The sequence below is a fragment of the Diabrotica virgifera genome, chromosome 9 (genome assembly GCF_917563875.1).
Source record: "Diabrotica virgifera virgifera chromosome 9, PGI_DIABVI_V3a".
NCBI lineage: Eukaryota > Metazoa > Arthropoda > Insecta > Coleoptera > Chrysomelidae > Diabrotica > Diabrotica virgifera.
In genome coordinates, this window is record NC_065451.1 from 195,438,078 (window position 1) to 195,466,068 (window position 27,991).

Here is a 27,991-nt window from a genome sequence, read left to right on the forward strand (position 1 = left end):
TATGAAAAAAAATCTATTTTCATTTTCTAACTTCAAAGAGCTGTAACTTTTTTTGTGTGCACTATTGTATATAGGTAAGTGAGGTTTAATCAACCTATTTTTGAGCACAGAATCTGTGGTATTATTTATGACCAATCTTTTCGGGACACCCTGTATAATTTTTACTAGTTACACTATATCACTTGTGAAGTTTTTAATATGTCCGAAAAACTTAATAATTTATTATTTGTGCTTTTCTACTTAGCTCATTTTTCTTCTATCGATTCTCTATTGTAGATTCTTTGTGCTGACATTAGCTCCTAATTTGTATTTATTATAATATATACCTAGTCTTTACATTATTTACCATTCTCACGTTTCAAGGCCTTTTGAAACCTGAAGTTAATTTTATAAAATTCTCCTATCACAGACGTCTAAAGGTGGGAAACTATGTATTGTAATGTAAATTTATAGGTTTCTATAAATACTTTCACACCTTTACTAGTTTCATTTTTTTATTCCACAGCGTATTATGTTTTCCATCTTTTGCGTTACTTTGTCGGTTCTTAGTACACTCATCACTGTATAGATAATACTTCTATTTTTTAGAGATGTTAAGTGATTGATACGATACATTAAGTATACTTTTTGGGCAAATTATTTTTTAAATTCTGTAAAACTTATAAAAGATACAAAATAATCAGTTTTCAGTAAACATATTTTCGTCTAAATTTTAATTGAATTTAAGTAGCGGCGCATAATATTAACCAACATACTATAGCTTTTTAGGCATTCTTAAGCATGATTATAGTTAACTAGTACTAATAGATTCTTTTTTGTTTTGGTCTTGCATAACTTCCCGTAGTTGAAGTACTACGTTTGGTTTTTTGTTTTAGGACTGATAGTGCTAACACTAACACAAACAGAAAAATGCCCTCTTCCGGATTAGCTGAAGAGGCGGCCCTTTTGGGGTAAGAAACACTGGACACACCAGCTTGAACAGTTGTTAATTAGTTTGATGGTTAAGACAGGGTTTTGGCAAATTATAAATAAATTGGAAGATATTTACTTCTACTGTAATTGGTATAACTTGTAAAATTAATAAAATTTTGAAAATAAAAATATTACAAATTTTCAAAACGTTTTCGGTTCTATCAGACCATCATCAGTGATAAAAGAGGTAAAATTGTGACTTAATATAAGAAACTTATGGTATAATTACTTTCTTGAAACATTGTCAGACATTTTGTATAAAAACCTTTTATTTACATTTAAAAAATATACAGTGACGACGTTTGAGTTGGAATAAATCATTTTCTCGAGAATGAGCTATTCTGGAGATAAATCCCGAAACAGGTCGATTTGTATTTTTAAATTTTAATGTTTTGGCATATATATCATACTAGTGACGTCATCCATTTAGGCGTGATGGCGTAATCGATTATTTTTTTAAAATGAGAATAGGGGTCGTGCGATATCTCATGTGAAAGGTTATTCATTTCTCTATTCAGTAATATACATTAGTAGTAACATTAATATAATTGTTTATACAGGGTGTCCAAAAAAAATTTTTAATTAAATTAATTGGGAGAAAAAGAAGAATGTATGTAATTTATGTAACTCGAAATACATTTTACTGTTGTCAGAAAACAGGAAAAATGTTTATTTGAAAAATAATTATTGTTTTTCGCTTAAATTTAATATTGAAAGTTGCCACAAACCGGCCGTTTGATAGTTTTAACATTTAATTTAAGCGAAAAGCAATATTTATTTTTCAAATAAACATTTTTTCCTGTTTTCTGACAACAGTAAAATGTCTTTCGAATTAACTAAATTACATACATTTTTCTTTTTCGTTCAATTTATTTAATAAAAAAATTTTTGAGCACTCTGTATAAATAATTGTTGATGTTTATATTACTGAATAGAAAATGGAATAATCTTTCAAATCAGCTATCGCACGACTCCTATTCTTATTTAAAAAAAATCATCGATTGCATCATCACGCCCAGATGGATGACGTCACTAGTATGATATATATATGCCAAAAAAATATAATTAAAAAAAATCGACCTGATTCGTAATATATCTCCAGAGTCGTCCATTCTCGAGAAAATGAATTTATTCCAACTCAAATAAATTAAAGCGACATCATATCGTTATGACATAATACCTATAGATTTATCAAAAAATGAACATACTGGCCCTTACTGACCCCACTTTTATTTATAAAAAATTTTAAGCAAATTATAAAACATTCTTTTCGGTTCGTAATCACTAACTTGTTTTAGAAATTTCGGTTATTTTAAGGATATAGGCGAAAAATTTCGGCTTCAATCCTTTTTAAATATATTTATTTTTTTCGAATCCTGAGAAAATTAATAAGTATTTTAGAAAAAATTATACGCAGAAAAACACAGAATGAAAGATTACCTTATTACCTAGGGTCGAAAGTCCCTGAAAACTTCTATAATGTTTATTTTAATGAGTTACAGGGGTGAAAAAAAAAGAGAAATAGTGTGCTTTTTAATTTCAAGTATCTCATTCACAAGAAACTTTTTGTTTATTCTAAGGGACTTTCGGCCCTCGGTTATAATGTAATCTTTCATTCTACGTTTAAATTTTTCAAAAATATTTATTAGTTTTCTCAGGATTCGAAAAAATGAATGCATTTAAAAAGCATTGGAGTCGAAATTTTGCGCTTACGCCCTTGTTATTCTTGTAATTTTTTCGTAAAGTGCTTACTTTAAGCGTAAAATACAATAAAAAAAATGCCAAAAAAGTAAATTTGAGCTTTTTTCGAGGTCATTTTTCAGTAGGTTGGACATCAAATTTAAATTCGAACACAAATATGAGATAAAAATTGAAGTCAAGTATGTAGTTTCAAAATGCGTAAGTAATTCCATTTTGATTTTATATGGCATAAGTTAGTTTAAAAATCATAAACAAATTGATATACCGTTGCGTTTCGGGATATATAGCCTTGACGAACGTCTAAATTTTAACGTTTCTAACATATTAATTATTTCTTAATCACAAGCTAAATCTTATTTTCGAAGATAGTCCTTTCTTTCACGGTTTTTGCTCTAAATTTTAAAGAACCACTTGGATTGACATGAAATTTGGCATATGCATAGCTTACATGTCAAAGAAAAAAAGTGATATTGTGCCGATGTGTGCTTTTCCCCTGGGGGTGACTGTCACCCCCTCTTGGGGGTGAAAAAAGATATGTCCAAAATAAGTCCGGAAATGGATAAACTGACTAATTTTAAGTAACTTTTGTTCTGTAGAGCTTTTTCGCCAAGTCAACACTTTTGGAGTTATTTGCGAGTGAATATGTTCATTTTTCAACAAAATAACCACATTTTTAGACGGTTTTTCGCAAATAACTCAAAAAGTAAGTATGTTATCGAAAAAAACGTTCTTAGCAAAAATATAGCATGTAAAAAATCAAAAAACATGGTGTACGCGTTAGATCTCTGGACCTCGTAGAACCAGAGTTATAGCCAATGAAAAATAGATTCATATTCACCAAATTTCAAATAGAATATTTCGAAGTAAAATATCCAAAAAATTAAGCAATTTTTGGGTAAAACCCATTATAACTTTTTTTAAGTGTTTAACGAAAGCTTTATTTTTGTTTTTATAAAAAGTTTCTAGCATTAAATTTAAGCAAGTTACGCTCAAAATAAAGTTGGTCCCTTTTGTTTTGGCAGAAAAATCGGGAAGACCACCCCCTAATTAGCAACTTAAATGAAATTAATCGTTACCGCTACAAAAATTATTTTACTTATGTTATGTTTATATGATCTGTAAGTTTCATCGATTCAAAGTGCTTATTTTTAAAAAAATTTGGTTTTAAATTAAAATTTTTAAAAATTTTTATTTTGAAAAATATGCTTTTTTTCAAAATAACTTAAAAATTGTTAGAGATACCAAAAATCTCGAAAAACAAAAAAAGTCAGCATTGCTTTTCTGAATATCATGTATTTTTTTGTTTTTCTGTTAGACAAAAATTGATTAAGATTTGGTGTTTCTAAATTTGCATACATTCGTGATTAGTGACTCGTTCAACCCCTTTTAACTACAGCCCTTTCAAAAATAAGGACTTTGAACCGATGAAACTTACAGATCCTATAAACAATACATACACGAGTCAAGAAACTTGTGAAGTTGTAACGATTATGTTCATTTGAGATACTAATTAGGGGGTGATTTTCCCGATTTTTTTACCAAAAAAAAAGGGACTAACTTTATTTTGAGCGTAACTTGTTTACTTTTGATGCTAGAGTTTTTTTTTATAAAACAAAAATGAAGCTTTTTTTCAACACTTTAATTAAGTTGTAATGAGTTTTCCTCGAAATGTGTTTCATTTTTGGTTACTTCACGTTAAAGTATTCCATTTGGAATTTGACGAATATGAACCAATTTTTAATTAGCTATAACTCTGCTTCTACTAGGTACATAGACGTGATATTTACACCATTTTTTTAAATTTTTTACAGGCTATATTTTTGCTACAAATGTTTTTTCGACAAAATACTTATTATTTGAGTTATTTGCGAAAAACCGTCTAAAGCGTGGTTATTTTGTTGAAAAAATGAACATATCCACTGGCAAATAACTCGAAAAGTATTGACTTAGTGAAAAAAATCTATAGAACAAAAGTTACTTAAAATTAGTCAGTTTATCCATTTCCGGACTTACTTTGGACGAATATTTTTTCGCCCCCAAAAGGGGGTGAAAACCACCCCCGGGGCAAAAGCACATATCGGCACAATATTACTTTTTTTCTTTGACTTGTTAGCTATGTGTATGCCAAATTTCATGTCAATCCAAGCGGTTCTTTAAAATTTAGAGGTTTTGCAATATTTTACCGTTAAAGAACGTACTAAGATGTATGATGCTAAATAGTCTATTCTATAATCTGTTCTATATAGAAGAAGTCTATATAGAGGAAGACCCCTCAACGCGATGGACCGAGGACCTCAAAAGAATTCTGACCAATTGGATATCAGAGGCGCAGAACAGAAAAAGATGGAAATATCTGGAGGAGGCCTATGTTCAACAATGGACAAATCAGGACTTACTGATGATGATTATAATGATAGTCAATTCTAACACGTTCAAATTATTTCCATATTTTTTGAAAATGGAAAGTGTGCAAAGATAACAGCGAAATCATTTAATCAAGATAAGCAACTTCATAACCAATACATGTTAAAACTGCTGAAAAAAATTTTATGTGGCGGGATCCGTAGCTATGAAAAAATAAGGAGTATGAAAAACGTGTTAGAACTAAAGAGGAAGAAGTAGCAATTTTAAGCCATGTTAATTTGGAACCTACTTTAAGCACTACAAAAATAGCTCAAGAAACATTACAAATTTCATCCCTGGAAAATATATTTTGTACAGGAAATAAATGAAGATGATCCAGATAGCCGACTACTGCTGTTTGACATTATGACAGATAATAAATAGTAATACTAGTCCTGTCGCCAGGGGGGTACAACGGCCTCCTTTAGTCAGATGGACTTACCCAAGTTTTTTACCGTAGAACACGAATTTTTTGGGTAACAGTTGATCCAGATGTCGATAAAATTGTTATAAACAAATAACTTGAGGAATTACATAACAGTGATTCTTTGCAAACCAAAACCATTTTCTGTATTGTTTAGGTCATTCTAAGCAAAAAATGTTCTTACGAGTTTTTTCGTAGGATGATGCATAGTTTTCGAGATAAACGCGGTTGAACTTTAAAAAAATCGAAAATTTGCAATTTTTGAACCCGAATATCTTTTGATTAAAAAATAAAATAGCAATTCTGCTTACCCCATTTGAAAGTTCAAGTCAAATTCTATCGGTTTTGATTATTTGCATTGCTAAAAATTAATTTTTTTATTGTTAAACAAAGCTATAAACACATAGTGCTTGAGTGTTGTTTCAAATGCATTTCTCATTTAAACTCGAACGAGTAGGCGCGCCGACAAACAGGCTATTTCTATGTAGAATTCATTAAAACGCATGCATTGGGCACGGGAAACACTATTTGTTTATAGCTTTGTTTGATAATAAAAAAAATAATTTTTAGCAATGTAAATAATTAAAACCGGTATAATTTGACTTGATCTTTCAAATGCGGTAAGCAGAATTGCTATTTTAATTCTTATTCAAAAGTTATTCGGGTTCAAAAATTGCAATTTTTCGATTTTTTGAAAATTGCAATCCTACGAAAAAATTTGTAAGACTATTGTTTTATTAGAATGACCCAAATAATACAAAAAAATGTTTTGTTTTGCGAGAAATCGCTGTTATGTATTTCCTCAAGTTCTTTGTTTATAACAATCTTATGGACATCCGGATCAACTGTTACCCAAAAAATTCGTGTTCTACGGGTCAAAATACATAAAAAATCTTGGGTAAGTCCATCTGAATAAAGGAGACCGTTGTACCCCCCTGCCCCCACTGATACTGTATAAGCAATTTATGGGGATGATGTGACATTCTTTTTTCAACAAAATTTGAACGGATAAGCATATCTAGAATTATTGGAGGACACAGTTTGTCCCATTTTGACAGATATAATCGATAATGATAATAGGTAGGTACTCAAAAGATGATTTGTTTTCCAACAAGACGGCTCATCTCCAAATTTTAGCATTAACGTAAGGTGAACGGTTTCCTAGGTAAATAATTTCTAGGACGAAGAGGTTTCGTTGAATGTCCAAGCAAGCTCCCCGATTTAATTATAAGCAACTTTATAATGGTATGGACGTTGGTGGATATGATTTTGAACATTTAATTAAATAAATTATAGTTGATATGTAAACTTTTTTTAACATGAATTTATTAGTTTAAAATTTAGATCATTTTATTTATGTTTCACTTAATAATGGTCCCTATTAATAAGGTCTTGAAACTGCTTTTGTGGCATAATAAGTTAAGTTTAATGTTTTTAAGTTAAATAATATAAGCCACAATTGATTGTAATCACACTTATTACATTTTTAACTAATAACTCTGACGTTTCGATTTTCACTTCCGAAATAGTTTCCAAAAAAAATTATTTAAGAATTGTGTTAAAAAACAGTATACACACTTATTTTATGTTTGCCAATTCCCTGTCTTAAAAATAGAATTCTAGTGAATGAAGTTTTGAAATAGTGTTTTTATTACTATATAGCTTGTATCTAGAAGTGTGTTTTCTGATTATTTTTACCATGTTTACAAAACATGTTTTAACAATTCCTCAGACCGATATATTGCCAATAATATGAATAAGAGGAAAATAATTTACATATACCTACATAAAAATAATATTTTAATGTTTAACCATAGTTTTTTATGTTTAACCATAGTTTTTTATGTTTAACCATAGTGTTTTTATTGCAGGTAATCAAGCTACTTTTATAAACTGATTTTTATGTTCATATGTTTATTACATTCTGTCTCTTATAATTTTTTAAGAAAAAATTGGTTCGCTAAAATATGCAAATATCCTGTACCACCTTTACTAACTTTGATCAGAAGTGCACCCTTATTACGAAAAGTCTGCATATAAAGAACTTGAACAGACTTAAAGTTAATGTCACTGATTAGATTAAAAATATTAGTTCTAAAAACTTGTGAGTGTCTGAAAAGAAAAAACAGATACAGAAAAATTCATTATGTTCGGGGTGATATATATATTCTATGTTCTGCATATTTAAGCGTTATATTAACAAATTATGTAAAAACCTACAAGTCCTTATAAACAAAATCACTTATTACAGTCAACAATATGGAGCTAATATAAACGTAACGAAGACAAAGCTCATGATAATTAGCAAGACAAAGAAAAAAGAAGGTTAGCTCAACGACAACCAAACCCCAGTAAAAAGAGTGAGGCACTACAACTACCTCGGCACCATAATAAATGAAGAATGGATCAACAACAAGGCGATTAGTACGCGCATCGGCAAAGCTAGATCAGGGGTCCGGACAAATAATCCCGGACAAAAAATCCCCATAAATTATCCCTGGACAAAAAATCCCCGGACAATAAATCCCCGGACAAATAACCTCCGGACAAAAAATCCCCACAAAAAAATCCCGGACAAAAAATCCCCAAGAAATATTTGCTACCGAATAGTTCTCTAAAAGTTTTCCCGAAATTTTACCAAATTTCGAATTCCAATTCCATGCTGAAACTTCAAAATTTACATGACAAAAGAGTGTGAGTTTTTTTCAAAAATCGTGGAAGATATGGGGAATGAGCTAAGGCCCCGTTGTCTTGACAAACGCTTGATAACGCGCATTTTGATAACGCTCGAGTACAACTACATACATTTTACTTAAGATCGTTCACATGCTAACGCGCGCGATAAAACTCGCGTTGGCAAGTGAACAGTTAAGTAAAATGTATGTAGTTTTAATCGCGCGTTATCAAGCGTCTGTCATGAGAAGGAGGCCTTAGCTCATTCCCCATATCTTCCACGATTTTTGAAAAAACTCACACTCCTTTGTCATGTAAAATTTGAAGTTTTCAGCATGGAATTGGAATTCGAAATTTGGTAAAATTTCGGGAAAACTTTTAGAGACCTATTCGGCAGCAAATATTTCTTGGGGATTTTTTGTCCGGGATTTTTTGTGTGAATATTTTGTCCAAAAAAATTGTGGGGATTATTTGTCATGGATTTTTTGTGGGGATTTTTGTCCTGGGAATATTTGTCCGGGGATTTTTGTCCGGGAATAATTGGTGGGGATTTTTGTCCGGGATTATTTGTCCTAGCTTCCTGGATCCACCTTCAATCGGATGGGAACTTTCTTTAAGTGCCACAACCTCTCTCTTGTTATAAAAGTTAGAATGCTGCGATGATACGTCTTCTCTGTCCTTTATTATGATGTTGAATCGTGGTTCCTTGAACGAAGATACGTGTAGAGGACTGGAAGCATTTGACGTGTGAATCCCTAGACTGACCGAGTCCAGAAAAAGAACCTAGAGATAATAACCACCATCAATTCTCGAAAGTTACAATACTTAGGACACATTATGCGAAATGAATCCAGATGTGCCCTCCTACAAGTTACCCTGTAAGGAAAAATATTTGAAAAGCGAGGTCCAGGAAAAATAAGAACATCCTGGTTACAGAATCTCAGAACCTGTTTCAACACAACATATGTAAAGCTTTTCCGCGCTACTGTAGACAAGATAAAGATTGCCATGATGATCCCAATATCCGTCACGGATATGCACATCCAGAAAAAGAAGGTCTCGAAAAATTTCCCGACATTCTTCTGAAATTATTGGTTTTAAATGGCATTAATTTGAAACAGTTCTTGCCAAATTCCACATCAAGATGAAACTAGTTGAATATTAATGAATTTCTTTTATTCGGGAATGATTTTATTTTTTCTTTGGTCGACATCAAAGGAGACACTGAAAATAACAAGGATTTGTGGCGACACGCTTCAATTACTATTTTGCTAATTTTAATTTTTAATAACTTTTTCAAAATGAAGTAATAGGTACGTCCCATTTAAAATTCACATGTAATACACAAACCATATGCATATTAGGGCCTGTTAAGTTAAGAAACGAAATATATCAAAAAAAATTTATATCAGTATTCAGGTAAAATGCCATCTCAGCTTTTAAAACACCAGATGCTAATGGTCTGTTCAGTTTATGGGAAAAAATTCCACATGTCAATAAATAAGTCTTCTTTAAAACCCACAGACATGTAATACTAATGTTTGTAGTTCAGTATAGTCACAGCGGGCACCCGGGGCAGTCACACCACCACACTCAAAAGAATAACAAACCCTCTTTCGAGAAATATTCACGCTATTTTACCGACACAAATAAATATATTATTGACAGTTTGTTGTGTTTACATTTATTTTAATTTCATGTAATTGATTCCGTAAACCACCACGGAACAGATATATCCATACAAGAAAGTTCAAACAATAAAAAAAAGATAAGTTTGTTCCACTTGGTTAGATGGGTGTCCCTGTATATTAGAAAATACCATTAAGTACGGTATATATAGGGTGAGGCAGATAAAGGGCCTATTAGAAATATCTCGAGAACTAAAGGCAACTGATTCATGAAAATTGGATTGAAGGGGTTTTGAAGACTGATCTATTTAATGAAAATATTTTCATCTATTTGGTACTTCCGGTTATACCGGAAGTTGCTTATAACTTCGTTTTTTTTTAAATGGGACACCCTATATATTTTTTCACTTTTGGATTCTCCTTGATTTCTTCTTTCCTAAAATATGGTTTTTGTTATATTATACAGGGTAATTTAAAAGATAATTACGTTTTTTTATTCATTTCGTAGCAACTTTCACACCCTGTAGAATTGTAATAGTTTGAGATCAAAATATCTATTTATGTTCAAATGATTTTTAATATAGTCTACTGCTGTTAAGAATTATTAGTATAGCTAAATTTTTAATTTTAGTATACAGGGTGGGTCGAAACTCGGAATTAGCATTTTCTGAGTTTTCTTAAATGGAACACCCTATATTTTAGTATTGTAATGAAATGATATTTTATGGTACTTTTTTACTTCTTAAGCATTCCCTATACCTAACTGCTTTAATTTGTGCTTAATTGTTAATCGCACCAACAATCTTAACTACGTAGATATTTTGATAGATCAACCATTATTGGCAATTTTAAGTATCAGTCTAGATTAATATGTATTTATTTCCGAAAAATTATTTATGATTGAATATTTTCACGGCCAACCTAATAAAATTTCACGTATTTTGTGTTGCAATTAATGTTTAGCTAGAATCACCAATAACTCACAAATTAAAGCAGTTAGGTATAGGGAATGCTTATACAATTAAAAAGTACCATAAAATATAATTTCATTGCAATACTAAAATATAGGGTGTTCCATTTAAGAAAACTCAGAAAATACTCATTTCGAGTTTCGACCAACCCTGTATACTAAAATGAAAAATTTAACTATACCAATAATTCTTAAAAATAGTAGACTATATTAAAAATCATTTGAACGTAAATAGAGTTTATTATCTCAAACTACTACAATTCTACAGGGTGTGAATGTTGCTACGAAATTAATATGAAAACGTAATTATCTTTTAAACTACCCTGTATAATATTACAAAACCTTATATTTTAAGAAAGAAGGAATCAAGGAGAATCCAAAAATGTAAAAATATACAGGGTGTCCCACTAAAAAAACGAAGTTAGTCAACTTCCGGTATAACCGGAAGTACCAAAGAGACCAAAATATTTTCATTAAATAGCTCACACCTCAAAACCCCTTTATTCCAATTTTCATGATTCTCTTACGTTTAGTTCTCGAGATATTTCTAATAGGCCCTTTATCTGCCTCACCCTGTATACACCCCAACTTTTACCTTAACAATTTTGTTCGTATCTCTTAATGCTGCACCCTGTATAAATATGTCACATTAAATGACAAATCACCAGAAATAATATCCGAGACTCCCAATTGAATCAAAACGAAACCGTCTATTTTATTTGGTTTCATGTTATACTCGGTGCAGAGTACAAAATGATAGCGGTTTAGATGGCTAAAGTGCTGATGCTTTAGTGGAATAGATTCCTAGCGTCGGCCGATGGCAGGATGGTGGGTTTTGGTTCAATTCAGGCTTTTGCAAAGCCTCTTTGATAACGGATAAACCTAGAAACACGTGGCAGAGGATGGTAAGAGACTCAAATTGAATCAAAACGAAACCGTCTATTTTTATTTAATATCCGATTACTCTGGAAACACCTTGTATAATTAAGTGGTTTACTTTAAAATAGATTTTAAATTACTTTTACTATTTATCTTTTCTTTTAAGAGCATAAAACCGTTTACAAAGCTCATCAAAATCTATATCTTTATTATTATCATGTATCTTATTTATGTCAACATCTGGTACCGAGGGCAATTGTGGAAGAATGTATATTTCATCATCAGGTACATCTGGTAAATTGAGCAATTCGTCTAGGGAATCGTCCAGCACATAAGCAGATGTTGTAGGAAGAGACATGTCAACATCCTCTGTCAGTGTTTGGAAAGGTCCAGTCTCTGCATTTGGAACGTTTTGTAATAACAGTAGAGATGTATCTTTTGACGTACATGGTAGCTCTAGGACATCCGTATTTTGATTATAAAGGTTGATAATGTTTGTTAACTGATGCTCGTTGAACTTACTTTTTATGGCTTGTATCGGTGTAGTTCGGTACATCTAGAAGAGAAAACATCAAAATATCACTATATCCCGATTATCAAATGTGTTAAGTATTAATGATGATCACATTCTGGGACTGTAATCTAATTTGGTAATTGTGGTATAACTGTAAACAATAATAGCGACAAAATCAGAGCACTCAGACCATGAAAATATAGTTTTTGTATGACCAAACACATGAAGTAATGTCTAATGAGTGAAGTAAGAAATACATAGATTATTGAATAGTCAAATTGACGGTTCATATGAATTTTTAAAGAACCCAAGGAAGACCACTGCGATGATTTGGACATATAGTAAGGAAGAGCGTTGATCAAGAGCGTTCAAGGGAAAAAGATAGTTTGAGAAACCTCAACAAAGCAATAAAACGAAGATCTAAGGCTGATAAGCCATCACAATATATGTAAAGAAATTAGAGAGATCTTTTTCAAAAAATACGCTACATATCAAGATACTTTAAAATCAGAACTTAAACCGTTGAAGACCAAACAGGAGCCCTGAGAACCAACAGAGAAAATAGAATAGAGGCATGAAGATTATATTCAACATCCCACTATACATTTGTCTTATAGATTATCGCAAATCTTTCAACAGGGTCAAATGGCAACTACTATCACTTAGTTTCGCTTATAACTGAATGTATGTGAAATAGCTGGGATCATTAATCACAAACACAATGTTACTGCAGGAAGAAATAAAATGTAGATGTGATCTAGCAAAATTCACTGTAGGAAAGAAGGCCAAAATATGGAAGGACTCTCAAACTTCACGAACTTTAAAAATGAGGTTGATCAACTGCTTAATATTCTCAATACTGATATACATATTAAAAAAAATACAAGATCCTTTGTAAAAGGTATATGTAAAATACCCCAATAAGGGTTACATAACAAAACGTTTTCGGATTAATAGGTAATCCATCATCAGTGTTAAGCCCTAAAATAGTAAGTATAACCTAATTAATGGTAGATAATGTTATAAAAGTTGACTAAGGTTAAGAATTGACAGAGGCCATACTTACAATAGCATGCATGCGTGAGCCACCAAAAAGTTATGGGTAACAACCCTTTAAAAGTTTCAAGATCTTAAATGATACTACATATTTTTAATAGAACAAAAGGATGTTGCAAGTATTCCTGGATATAACCCAGGGCAACACAGGACTCTAACCCACGTGGATGTGATATGCAAGGAATGAACCTCACATATTGAAAATTGAGTGTCAACTGAACTGAAAGGTGAAAGAACTTTAGAAGTATGCCAGTGACAGATTGTCAATGCGACGTTATGAACTATTTTGTTACTTCAGCCAATGAATTTAAAGTTTATGTTGATGTTGAAAATAAAACATTATCAAATATCCATATATTGGTGTTAGAAATATTCGAGCATAAATGTAAAATTGTGAAATGTGTGATGATTAAATATATGAACATGACAAATGATAAATAGGTACTAGGAGTTACAGTCAGCAACACATTAGGATCTTACAGAAGTGGTAATAGACTTAGAATCATTAAAAAGGCCTTTTACGAAATGCGTCTAGGATATCAGAATTTGTTTAATTATGTACATAAATGTACAATTCTAAGTTATTGATTAATGTGTGAGTGTTTTGATGACTGATATTTTGATTGAGTACAGATAAACTTGACAAAATTGGAAAGTAATGGTATATTTCGTTTGGCTGAAGAAATTTTGTTGTTATGTGGGAATGAGAATGAGACTAAAAACACTTGATAATATTGATAACCCAAGAGAGTCAATCCCAAACCGCCCGAAAATGAATGGATGAATAAGGAAGAAGGGTCGAGGATCAGGTTAGAAGGATGTGGAGATAATCAATAATGTAGAAAATAAAACAGATAATGTAGAAGTATGTCTAAATTGCTGTAGAATGGAAATAATAAGAATGTGGAATGATAAAATGTGAATAAAATGTATTGAGAGTTTGAAGTAGGATGTTGCTTATAGAAAATTTGTATAGAAATAAAAAGGTAGATGATAGTCAAAGTATGATCATACACATAAGATGAGAGGGTATAGATGATAGTGTTATGAAAAAAGTTGCCGGTGTAGGGGTTGAAAATCTCGATTAAAAGAAACATGGCGATTAACACAATTAGGACTTTTCTGCTTCTCTTTAACTATTTCTAAGTCCTCATACAGGTCCAATTTTAGGAAGTTTTTTTGAGGGATGTTATGTAACAATGAGACGTCTTCTGGGATGTTGAGAGTATGCTTATTTTGTATGAGATGTTGTGAGAAAGTTGAAGTGTTCTCTCTTCTGGTATGTTCTAAGAAAGGAGGAGCTAGTGATCTACAGGTTCTTCCTATATATGTAGCATCACAATTGGAGCATTGTAATCTATAGACTCCACTACGATTCATATGAATCGTATTATTGGGGTCTTTTAAATATACCTTTTACAAAGGATCTTGTATTTTTTGTGATTTATGGTATACAGCCAGCTACAGGAATTTTATTTTCCTCGTGGATTTTTATGATATACATTTGTGAATCTTAGACCCCAAGAGAAGCCGAGAGAAGATAGATCGATGCCACTGAAATGTTCTGTTGGACAAGAATGCTACGAATTCCGTGAACTGGACCACAGGACTAATAATTCAACTTTAAATGAGCTAAAGGTCAGCGAACGGCTCTCCAGCAGTCCATCTTCAACTATTGAGATACTTTAGACATATCATGCGAGCAGTCACAGAAAACGTAGAAAGGCCAATCCAGGAAATGTAGAAGGCTGGAAATCACGAGATAGATCACCAATAATATGGATCAAAAAAATTACAGGAATATGCAAAAGACATGAATGAATTAAAAGAAATGACCAGAGACATATCTTTGGAGATGGACAATACACGATATCATGATGACCACTATAATCCCCCCAGGGGCTCAAAACTGAAGAAAGAGAAAGAGAGACCATCCGATTGATATTCGGAGCAGCCCTAGATAAAATGAAGGTCGTGTAAGTTATTTGCCGACATTCTAGGATTCTAGAACATTACACTATAAGAGCAAGATTAACAACTTCCTCAAAATATATAGTCCAAGTAATGAAACTTAAAATAGAACAAAACCTCGCCCCATTGCCTATTGCCCCAAACCATTGCCCCAAAAGCAATTTTTACAGAATGGATCGATTTACTTAAAAACTTGAGAATAAGTAGTGGATAGTCCAAGGATCAAAATCTATATCATGCCGAAAGGCGCTTTTACCATGGGGGTGGTTGCCACCCCAACTTGGGGGTGGAAATTATTTTATTTTGACCGCAAAAGTTGGTAAAAACATTAATTCTAAGCAAAAAACGTTTCATACATTTTTTTGATAAAATTAATAGTTTTCGATTTATTTGCTATCGAAAGTGTTAGTTTTATATCGAAAAAATCAATATTTTTAATCAGTTTTCTGCTAACTCAAAAAGTTTTCGTTTTATCAAAACAACTTTGATTAACAAAAATGTACCTTTTGAAAAAATAAACAAAACCGTTTTTTTTTTTATTTTCTTCAAGACCAATAGTAATCGAGCTATACTTCATTATGTTAGCTATTCTTCGTCAAATGCTAAATATTCTAGTTTCAAAGTCAAAAGACGGGAAAACTATGTATTTTCGACGACAACTTGTTCAAACTAATTTAAAGTATTTAAAAATGTCTATCTCCAGGAATAAAAAATAGTCTCTAGCTCAAGAATTAAGTGACTTAAAATAAAAAGAATGTCGTCCCTATTTTTTTAGCGAAAAAATGATCGGAAGCTTCCCCCTACTTACCACCTCAATTAAAATTAGTCATTGAACTTATTTGGCCTTCTTTATTTAGGTATTATTAATAGGTTCTAGAGGTTTGACCGGTTTAGAATGATTAGTTTTTAAAAAAATGGAATTAAAAGCGAATAACGAATTTTTAGCCAAGTCGCACACCAAAGAAACATGAAACGAAAAACATGTTTCATGAAACTAAAACACTGCTAAACAAATCTCAAAGTCCGCCTGTCAATGAAACGAGTGTGATTCATGCTCATGACACATTTTTATTTTCGGAGAGTTTCATAAATGGCCGGACGTGTATTTGTTTAGCAGTGGTTTATTTCCATGAAACGTAATTTACGTTTCATGTTTCTTTGATGTGCGGTCGGGCTTAGCCAAGCCGCACACCAAAGAAACATGAAGCGAAAAACATGAAACATGAAACGAAAAACATGTTTCATGAAAAGAAAACACTGATAAACAAATCTCAAAGTCCGCCTACCAATGAAACGAGTGTGATTCATGCTCATGACACATTTTTATTTTCGGAGAGTTTAATAAATGGCCCGACATATATTTGTTTAGCAGTGGTTTATTTCCATGAAACGTAATTTACGTTTCATGTTTCTTTGATGTGCGGCCTGCCTTAAGTTTGGTAAAAAATGCCCTTTTCTTCAGAATAGAAAGGTTAGCATCAGAGATACGAAAAAATATTGAAATATAAAATTGTAGCTTATTTAATTCCCAAGAACTTGGTTTGCCAGAATTTTTTCTACGTCAAAAATTGAGTGAGAAGTATTATTAATAGATTACAGAAGTTTGACTGGATTACAATGATTAGTTTTTAAAAAACTGGAGTTAAAAGCGAATAAGGAATTTTTGTAGTTTGGTAAAAAATGCCATTTTCTTCAGAATAGAAAGATTAGCATCAGAGATACGAAAAAATGTTTAAATATGAAATTGTAGGTTATCTAATTCCCAAGTACTTGGTTTGAAAAAAAATTTTCTACAGCAAAAATTGAGTGAATCGTAAATGAGTACAATATCGCAAAACATTGATTTTTTCGAATAGAAACTAACACTTTCGATAGAAATAATCGATAGAATAAATAAAATACTATTAATTTTATCAAAAAAATGTATAGAACATTTTTTGTTTAAAATGAAAGTTTTTATTAACTTTTGCGGTCAAAATATAATAAAAAAATTTCCACCCCCAGATGGGGTGGCAACCACCCCCATGGTAAAAGCCCCTTTCGGAATCATATAGATTTTGATCCTTGGACTATCCACTACGTATTCTCAAATTTTCAAGCAAATCGATCCATTCTGTAAAAATTTCGAGATGAAAAGCGTCGGTTCCTGGACTAATATCACTTTACATATTTATATAGGGATTACAAAATACATCTGCTTTATCTGGATACTTACATCTGGCTCTTTAAGGGACTCGCATGTATTTGAACATCTCTGGAAGATGTTAGACGCACTCATAGATAGTTTAAGGGATTGTTTGGTTAAAGACAATGGTGGAAAAATAGTATTTATAAAATTGACTCTCTTAGATGTTTCTGTATTTAACGGATTTTGATTAGTTGTTGTTTTATGAATTGTATTCTTATTGTTGTCGGGCGTAGACATACGAGTCGACTGTTGTGTATCTTGCTTTTGTACAACATTGTCTTTTTCTTTATCAGTGTGTTCAAACGTCGTTAAAAGGTCGTCGGATGAGCTACGTATTCTTTTTACAGTTACTGGTGACAAGTTTGGCAATCCACAGGCTTGCTCCTTTGGAATATTTCTTATTCCACAATTTTCTGGTGATAATGACTTACCTAAAAAAAGTAAAAGAAATAATCAACATATTTAAAATAACGAGTTCCCTCTGTACTAGTTGGCAATATCAACAAAGTTATTGTAAATGGTAATGAAATAAAAAGAGAATGTCAACTGTATATACCGAGAGTTGTTTGAATATGACAGATATAATATGTATTACCGAATTCTTCCAAAATTGTACTGGCAACGTAGAAGTTGTGAAATCAGAGGTAGAACACGCTATAACAAATGCTAAAATTAGGACAGTTTGTGGTCCAGATGATACACCAACTGAGATCAGCTGAAGCTAATAGATAACATAAAAGTAGAATGCAATACACAACACTGAAGTGATTCCCACATACTGGCTCAGGTCTATATTTGTCTCAAGACCTAAAAAAAAAATGCTAAAAAATACTCAGAATATGGATTGATTACCCTAATGACCAACACTCTTAAGGTTTTCCTAAGAATTTTCCGCAATAGAATTAGACGCAAATTCGAAGATAACCAAAAATGCCGTGCTCAATGACTTACCTTCCAAAAGATCATTCTGTTGTTCAGTAGGTACTTTTGGTAAATCATATTCTTTTGCTGAAGATAAATCTTTATATTTTTCTTTGTCTATTTGTAAATTTTTATGTTTTTCTTTGTCTGTTGGCAAGTTTTTATGTTTTTCTTTGTCTGTTGGTAAATGTTTATGTTTTTCTTTGTTGTGTGGTACATGTTTGTGTTTTTCTTTGTCTTTGTCTTTCAAATCTGGTGTTTTTATATCTTTATGACTTTCTTGCAGTTGATTGAGGACAGATACATTGTGAACCACTGCAGTGCGTTCCTCTGCTACTTCTGGTAGCAAAAAAGAAGAAAAAGGTGAACTTGTTGAAGGATAGGCAGCGGCGTAGTCACTTCCTTTCTTTATTGAAAAATCGAAATGTCTTGACTGAGTTTCTGGTATTAAGATCTCTTCTTCTGAATCTTTGCCCATAATTCTAGGATCTGGAATATACGATACATTGTAATTTGCCGCAATTTCAGCCATGTAATTTTCGATGAGTAATTTCGATGGAATATATACACCCAGTTTTCGTTTTATGTTGGTGTTTATAGCTGCGTGTGTGCCCTCTTTGCATTCTTTTGAGAAATCTGGACCGTACTTTCCGCACAAAATATTTGCCAACACTGTTAGTTCTTGTACGTCATCAGTTAGACGTGAAGATACCCAAATAATAGTAGAAATAGCTTCTTTAAGGCTATCGTCTATTTCTTTCTGTCCTTGAATAAGATGGAACTGCTCTAGTAACAGATTACAATATATCTCAACAGTTTCTAATACATCTATATAGTCATTTTCACTTATGATTAACTCTACTTTAAATCTGGCTCTAGGGATTTTTCCTTTGAGAATTAGAGTTGCTACTTCTCTTTTAGTCTTGGCATTTTGTTCCGATATCTTTCTTTGAAGAAGTTTTACCTTGAATATTGCCAATTGAAGAGTTGTTTTGAGTTTTGGATAGTTCGGTCTTAGTAAATACATGTAATTTGATTATTTTGATGCATTGGATGTTTAAGTCATTATGACAATCTTGTGACGTATAACCTAAGATTAAGAGAGACATTTGCAGACGTCGTCTTCTTCTTTCTTCAGTTTGGGCGTGCATACTAATGCATTGCCAGCACATTCCTTAGTATTTGGCCTTGTTCATGGTAATATGCAATACTGTGTAAGATTTTGATGAATCGGATATCATTTTGTTGGTAACAGTGTTAGTAAAAAACATAAATATGAGTTTACACTTTTCTCCCACTGGTGTGCTGGTGGATCTAAAAGTTACCTAGGGTTATAAGAACCAAAAGGAGATATTATAGTACCTAACTTTGTGATAGTTTCTTTATAATATATGTTTTATTTAAAACTTCCCTTTTGTTTTTGATTCATATTTTGTAATATAACTGTGATGCTATACCTAAGGGCGGGGCAGCCGCTTTTTCAGCTTGTAGCATTATTCATTATGTATATCATTCCATGAATGGATTTTATTAACTGGACAATGGAGGAATTTTGCAAAAATATATATTTGCGAGAGTATTGGTGTATGTATACCAAATGTACCAAGTTAGGCCACACATTTTACGGAATCTTTATGTCGTGTCGCGTCTGATCACAATGAAGTTAGCTATTAACAATATTTGAATTGTCAATATTTTCATTTTATGATTTATTGTCTTAAAAACAAGGTCTATGTACACACCGGTGCATTAGGCATCAACGCCCTTCCGGTGGGGATCTATGGGGGAGTATCACTGAGCCGCCGAGTATCACTGGGGGAGTATTACTTACCGTACTCCTCCCCCATAGGCCGGTCAGACACCAGCATATTCCACTCTAAGCCTCAGATTCATATTATTGTTTTAAACTAATGGGTTAGCCTTTTTTATTTTTCTGTTCACCGGGCCAGGAATTGAACTCACATCCACTAGAATACCTCGCAGCGAAGTCCGTCTGACTCGCATGGCTGTCTGACCAACATTAACCGACAAAGACAGTAACTTTGATAAAGTGTACTCAGTTGATGAGAATGAGGCAATAATAAAGATGTTTTATTCAAGTGATTTAACAATTTAAAGGATTGCAAAAAAGTTCTCATCATCATTCTCGTTGCCTTATCCTTATGCGGGGTCGGCTTCCCTAATTTCATTTCTCCATACAATTCTATCTTGAGTCATATCAATATTAATCCCCTTTACCTACATGTCCTACCTAATCGCCTCCCCCCACGTCTTCTTTGGTCTTCCTCTCCTACTCCTTCCAGGAATCTGCACTTCAGCAATTCTTCGTATTGGGTGATTAGCGTCTCGACGTTGAACCTGACCAAACCATCTCAACATATGCTCTCTCATTTTGGCATCAATTGGTGCCACACCTAGACTTCCCCTAATATACTCATTTCTAATTTTATCCTTCTTTGTCACTCCATCTAAGCATTCTCATTTCCGCCACATGCATTCGTTGTTCCTCTTTCTTTTTCACTGCCCAACATTCAGTTCCGTACATCATAGCCGGTCTTATGGCTGTTTTATAGAATTTTCCCTTCAACTTCATTGGAATTTTCCTGTCACACAGCACACCACTCGCTTCCTTCCACTTCATCCATCCAGCCCTAATTCTACTGCATGCATCTCCATATATTTCTCCATTACTCTGTAATACCGATCCCAGGTACTTAAAACTATTGCTTTTTACAATCAGTTCACCATCCAAAGATACCATGTTATTTGTAGTAACTCCATCTTTAATTGAACATTGCGAATACCTACTCTGTATTTGTCCTACTAAGTTTTAAACCTTTTTCCTCCAGAGCTTGTCTCCACTGTTCCAGTTTTTGTTTTAAGTCTCTTTCACTATTTCCTACTAACACGACATCATCAGCATACATTAAGCACCATGGAATGTAACCCTGTAGTTTCGCTGTTATCTGGTCCAAAACTAACGAGAATAAATACGGACTAAGCACCTACCCCTGGTGCAATCCTACTTTCACATGAAATTTATCAGTCTCTCCCACACCTGTCCTTACACTAGTCGTTACTCCCTCATACATCTTCTTCTTCTTCTTCAGCCTGTGTTCGTCCACTGCTGGACATAGGCCTCTTCCATTTGCTTCCATCGATTTCTACTCTTGGCAATTCTCATTCACTGTTTGCCCGCGACTTGTTTGATATTATCTGCCCACCTCTTCTGCGGTCTGCCTACTCCTCGCCTGTTCTCTCTTGGTCTCCAGTTTGTTAGTCTCTGTGTCCATTTTTCGGGATTATCTCGGGCAACATGTCCGACCCATTGCCACTTGAGCCTTGCTATACGTTCTGCGACCCTCATACATATCCCTCACAATCTTTACATATTCACCAGGGACTCCTTTCTTATTGAGTGCCCACCACAGAATCTCTCGAAGAACTCTATCATATGCTTTCTCAAGATCAATGAATACCATATGAGCGTTTGTTTCTTTATTCCTGTATTTTTCCATCAACTGCCTTATAATGAAAATTGCATCTGTTGTTGATCTGCCCTGCTTAAGGCCAAACTGATTCTCGGATATTTCGGTCTCTTCACGTATCCGTCTATCAATTAATCTTTCCCATGTTTTCATGGTGTGGCTAAGCAGTTTTATAGCCCTGTAGTTTGTACATTGTTGTATATCTCCCTTGTTTTTGTAAACAGGTACCAGTATACTGCTTCTCCATTCGTCTGGCATTTGTCCAACTTCCATAATTCTATTAAATAGATCTGCTAGCCACCTTGTTCCTCCCCACCTGGGTCTCTCCCAATGCTCTCCATACTTCCCCAGGAATATCATGTGGTCCTACCGCTTTTCCTTTCTTTATTTTTTGAACCGCTAGAGCCACTTCCCCGTTTGTTATTTTGGTGACCATTGCTGCTACTGCCTCCGTTGACTCTACAGGCTGTCTGTCAAATTATTCATTTAATAAGCTGTCAAAGTACTTTCTCCATCTCTTTTTGACAAAAAAGTTCTATACCAAGTTAAATACCATCTACTTCGGCTTATAATACATACACTAAAATTGGCGGGAAAGAGATGGATTGGTCGAAAGAAACTTTCATGGCTGCGTAATATTAGACAATGGTGTGGTTCCACAGTAGAAGAATATTTCGCGCAGCAGCCGATAGAGAAAGGTTTCAAAAATTGTAAACATTATGACGGCCAACTTCTTAAATACGGATAAGGTACCTAGAGAAGAAGATTATAACCAAGAAGAAGAAGAATATAACATAAGAAGACAGAGGCTTCTGATTGGTGTTTATTTGTTCTACATATTGGCTGCGAACTTCTTGCGAAGCTAAAATTAGATTATTGGTTTTAATACTTTACGCAGAAATCTGTGTTGTATGTGAATATAATTTGATTATTTTATAGTATGTATGTAATGACTTAATGTGAAATGATTTAAATTTCCAATTGATTTTTAAGTTAAATATAAAATTAGGAATAGTTGTTGGCGATATCATTTAAGGTTATAGACGCAGCTGACAAAACCAGAATCAAAAGAGCAACCAGTAGAAAGAAGATTTTTATAGTGTAATCCATAGTATAATAATAAAATTGTGTGTAACAAGTTTTTAAAGTGTGTCTGCGTAACTTGGAACCATATGGGAAACTTTTTTATTATTAATTTTACGAAAAAAAATTATTACTATATAAATCTCTTCATGATCTAAGTCTAAAGCCTGAGGTGCAACCATCAGATTTCACAATCTTATACGAGGTATGTCAAAAAATATGAATTTCGCTTGAGAGTAAAATACCTTTATATTTCACAATATCGAAAATTGTTATTGGGTGTCCACTTCTATTTTCCCCCATTTTAACTGCCTATAACTTCTAAACGGTTCAAGATAGAAATATGCGGTTTTCGCTGAAATGTTTTATTTTAGTAAAAGTTTTGTCTGAATGGATTGAATTTTTTATATCGCTTTCAAATACGAAATAAAAAATGGCGGATTTTTGAAAAAAACTTTGTTGACTTTTTTTTAATGGAACACCCAGTATATTTTTTTGTAAATTGAAAGAAAGGTCATTCACCTATCCAGCGATATAAAGTTTTTCAAAATCGGTTGTCAAATCACTGAGTAATTAATTTTTAAAATGAGGGGTGCAACGTGGATATCACATACCTAAATAACATAACTGAGCAAAATGATATTATGTTATGTGATTTCCACATTGCATCTCTCATTTTAAAAATGAATTACTCCGAATGAATGAATTACTTTGGCAACCGATTTTAAAAAATTTTATATCGCTGGATAGGTAAATGACCGTTTTTTCGAGACACAAAAAATATACTGGGTGATTTAATAAAAAAAGTCAACAACTTTTTTTTTCAAAAATCCGCCATTTTTTATTTAAAACCGATATAAAAAATGGTCATTTACCTAAAAACTTGAAAAAACGGTCATTTATCTATCCAGCGATATAAAAAATTTTAAAATCGGTTGTCAAATGACTGAGCAATTAATTTTTAAAATGAGAGATGCATTGTGGAAATCACATAACTTGCTTAGTTATGTTATTTAGGTATGTGATATCCACGTTGCACCTCTCATTTTAAAAATTTATTACTCAGTGATTTGAAAACCGATTTTGAAAAACTTTATATCACTAGATAGGTGAATGACCTTTCTTTTAATTTACAAAAGAATATACTGGGTGTTCCATTAAAAAAAAGTCAACAAAGTTTTTTTCAAAAATCCGCTATTTTTTATTTCGTATTTGAAAGCTATATAAGAAATTCCATCCATTCAGACAAAACTTTTACTAAAATAAAACATTTCAGTAAAAACCGCATATTTCTATCTTGAGCCGTTTAGAAGTTATAGGCAGTTAAAATGGGGGAAAATATAAGTGGACACCCGGTATAAAAAATCGTTTGGAGTTAATAACTATGTTTTTATATCCAATTACATCCTTCAATGCTCAAATTACCGAAACACAAGATAATTTTTATTTTTTACAACTATTAAAACTCTTCCGTACCGATAAAAAATATGATAGCAAATTTTCACAAAACAAAATATAAATCTAATGAACATTGAAGTGTTATTACCCTTTTTTCATCTAGGAATGGAAGAGTGTTATTATACACTTTTCCAAGAAATTAACGCACCACCTTGAAAATGGGTCATTTTTGATGTCTCGAATTTCCTAAACCTGTTGTCCGATTTAAGTGATTGTTTTAATATGCTATACGCTGTGAGCTCGTACGTAGAGGGGATATTTACAAATTCGCGAGCGCCAGTAGTGACAAGTCTGTAAACGTTTACCGGAAATTTGACATAAATGTCAAAGTGATTAATTTAAAATTAAAATTAAAAAAATTAATTATAATAGTAGATTATACCACGAGTCAATAATGATGGCTATTATTCCCGAGGAATATTTACGAACCGAGCCGCGTTAGCGGCGAGGGAGTAACATTCCGAGAGAATGAGAGCCATTATGCGAGTAGTATACTCTACTTTATCTACGACAAATTAATTAATTTAAGATTTTTAATGAACAACTTTATTTGTTAAAAACATTAAAATTAGTAATAGTACAATTAATAAACTGAATTGGTTGAGAATCATCATTAACTTTAGTAGAGTTTTTAATACAAATATTTGGGATCTCGATTGCTGTAGAACAAGAAGATGGTACATTACTGTTTATCTCTTTAGCGATAGTATCTGCTGTAGTTGCCTTGTTTCTCATAGACTGATCAATGTATCCTTCAGCTACCTGTGTTGACTTCCAGCCCCCATGACGCTTTAATCCAGTTAAATCGCCTCCTCCATCAATATACAGAGTGGCAGATGATCTGCGATAACAATGGCCGATATAACTTTGAGGATTTGGCAAGTTTAAATATTTGGCAATCTGCCTACCAATATCTGCAAATTTGTTCTTTCCTATACGTTGTATTGTACATTTAGATTTTTGATAATTTAGAAAGAATGAATTTATTTTCACATGTGACGGACGGAGATCGATGTATTTCTTCACAATATTGTAAAACGTACTGTTTATGGTAAATTTTCGTACAATTTTGGTTTTAGACTTGGGGATTGTTATTAATAAATCTGTTTGGAGATCCTTCACGTCTTGTATATTCATTTGATGAAGTTCGTTCATTCTTCATTTTCGTCCATCTCAACACAAACTGTCAAATATACTATTCGTTTGACAGTGACACTTTTTGAGGTTGATTATTTTGTTTCCGTGGTGAATTTTGTGATTGTTGTGCCAGAGGGATTAATAGCTATTAATCCCTAAGGGATTATTATATGGCATTATATTGCAAACACCACAAGTATAATACATATATTATGTATCAGTCGTAGATAAAAAATATTAGTTGGTCAAAGCTGTGGTATATATTTTTATCTTAAATATACTTACGTTTTAAATACTGAATTTAGGTTTTTTTAATGTTCCCTAATATGTAATTATAAATTAATCTTAACGCCATCTACACGATAATTGTGAAAGTATCCGAAGTAAGAAATTAATATTTCATTAATAGAACGTCAAAATGATTAGCAAAATCTTAAAAAAATCTATTACAATTTAATTAGTTTTTAGCGTTGTAAATATTAAGCGATAACAATTAAATAATCAATTTAAAAATTACCGGTGAAAGTTGAATAGTAATCCACTAGGAGCGTATAGCCTTGTTGTTTAACAAACGCTATAATATTGTTGATAGACAGGTAAATTGTCATTGTATACCGGGCGTGTGTATACTGTGATTTTTTCTCAAAGTTCGCGTGACCCTGTGGAATATTCTAGCATTTATAAAATACTGAAATTAAAACCCAACTATAGCCTCATGTTTTCGTAACATTCTGTTTTTTATGCATTAGCTTATAAAAAGTTAGGTACTTTAACAAATAGCCTTGTTTTTCGTCAATACAGAGTGTTTTAAATAAGTATGGCAAACTTTAAGGGGTAATTCTGCATGAAAAAATAATGACAGTTTGCTTTATAAACGTATGTCCGCAAATGCTTCGCTGCCCAGATACCGGCTGTTGAATTTTTTTTTACAAACTGAAGATTTATTTATTGCTCTAAAACCGGTTAAGATATGCAAATGAAATTTGGTGGGTTTTAAGAGGTAGTTATTGTGCATTTTTTTATATACAATTAGGAATTTAATGAATATTGGTGCGCATACGGGTAATATGACCCTTATGTGCGCCAATGGCGAACAAAAAATTCTTAATTATTGTATGTCAAAAAATGCGCAATAACTACCTCTTAAAACCCACCAAATGTCATTTGCATATCTCAACCGGTTGTAGAGCAATAAATAAATCGTCAGTTTGTAAGAATTATTACAATGTCCCGTATCTCGGAAACGAAGCATTTGCTGACATACTTACGTTTATAAAGCAAACTATCATTATTTTTCATGTAGAATTACCCCTTAAAGTTTGCCATACTTATTTAAAAACACCCTGTATTGATGAAAAACAAGGCTAGCTATTAAAGTACCTAACTTTTTTAAAATCCAACATAAGCGAATGAATCAAAAATCAGAATGTTAAGAAAACATGAATCAGAAACATGGTTTTAATTTCAGTATTTTAGAAATGCTAGAATATTCCACAGGGTGACGCGAACTTTTAGAATAAATCACAGTTTGATTGGTACACCCGGTATATGTACAATGACAATTTACCTGTCTATAGTATTTTTATTACAAAAGCAAGATTACGTAGGTCAAAATTTGTGACGTAAAAGCACTGTCAAAACATTAGAATGACTTTTCATCATGGCCACGTTAATGTCATTACTTGTCAGATATTTTTCTTTGTTTTTGTTTACTATAAAAATAATATCTATAATTCTTTATTCTAATTAATGATGTCAATCGGATTTCATCAATTGCCGAAATATATTATTCATATGCCAAAATATTTGTTAATGTTAACGAAAATAATGATATTTCATAACATCAATTCTAGAATTGAAATTTGTGCAGCACAGCTAAAATACGACACAAACACGGAACTGCCCGATCTTGTAAAAGAGTCCACATGGTATTTTAATAAAAAAAAACGTAATCGCGATTACATTGAGAATTTTAGAATTATATTAATTAAATAACCAAAAACATTTATTATTATCAATAATATCAATTTTCTAAAACAATTATTTAAGTTCAATATTCCAAAAAATAATAATTTTAGTTAACTATTTTAGACACTCGTACACTACTCATACAGTCGGAAAAATGAAAGAATACCCATGAACGAACATATAAAACACGCTGTATTTTCCTGTCACCGTGCCACAAAGAAAATTGTCCAGTGCAAGTGCATGTAACAATAATTATTACATGTACTTGCGCTGGCCAATTTTTTGTCTGACACGGTGACAGGAAAATACGGTGTGTTTTATATGTTCGTTCATGGGTATTCTTTCATTTTTCCTACTGTACATTCAAACGCAAATGACAGTTCAGTGTTGCTGGTTGCGGTCAATTATGCTGTGAGCTGTGAAATAATCTATTTTAATGATTATACCTACACTATGATAATATTGTTGCTAATTAATATATTTCGGCTAGTAATGAAAACCAATTGACATCATTAATTAGAAAAATAATTATAGATATTATTTTTCTAGTAAACAAA

General features: G+C 32.4%; 2 protein-coding genes across 14 annotated transcripts in view; one reads left to right on the forward strand and one right to left on the reverse strand.

Moving 5' to 3' along the window:
* Positions 1–27,991, forward strand: part of LOC114339236 (protein NDRG3) — a 658,690-nt gene that overhangs the window by 549,020 nt on the left and 81,679 nt on the right. For 10 of the 13 annotated variants that reach the window (XR_007700645.1, XR_007700646.1, XR_007700643.1 and 7 more), the window contains one exon: positions 876–950. The exons of the other annotated variants lie outside the window; for them this stretch is intronic. Coding sequence is in view for 5 of the 10 variants with exons in the window: in XM_050661374.1 (XP_050517331.1) it covers positions 876–950 (75 nt within the window). In the remaining 5 variants the exon portion in view is untranslated. The remainder of the gene's footprint in view (positions 1–875; positions 951–27,991) is intronic. 13 annotated transcript variants of the gene reach the window in all.
* LOC114339235 (uncharacterized) lies at positions 11,691–19,366 on the reverse strand. The gene is made up of 3 exons (XM_028289855.2): positions 18,331–19,366; positions 17,407–17,810; positions 11,691–12,206 (listed from the first exon to the last, which is right to left on the reverse strand). Exons 1-3 carry the CDS (start codon positions 19,325–19,327, stop codon positions 11,796–11,798), a joined length of 1,812 nt encoding a protein of 603 aa, XP_028145656.2. The 5' UTR covers positions 19,328–19,366; the 3' UTR covers positions 11,691–11,795.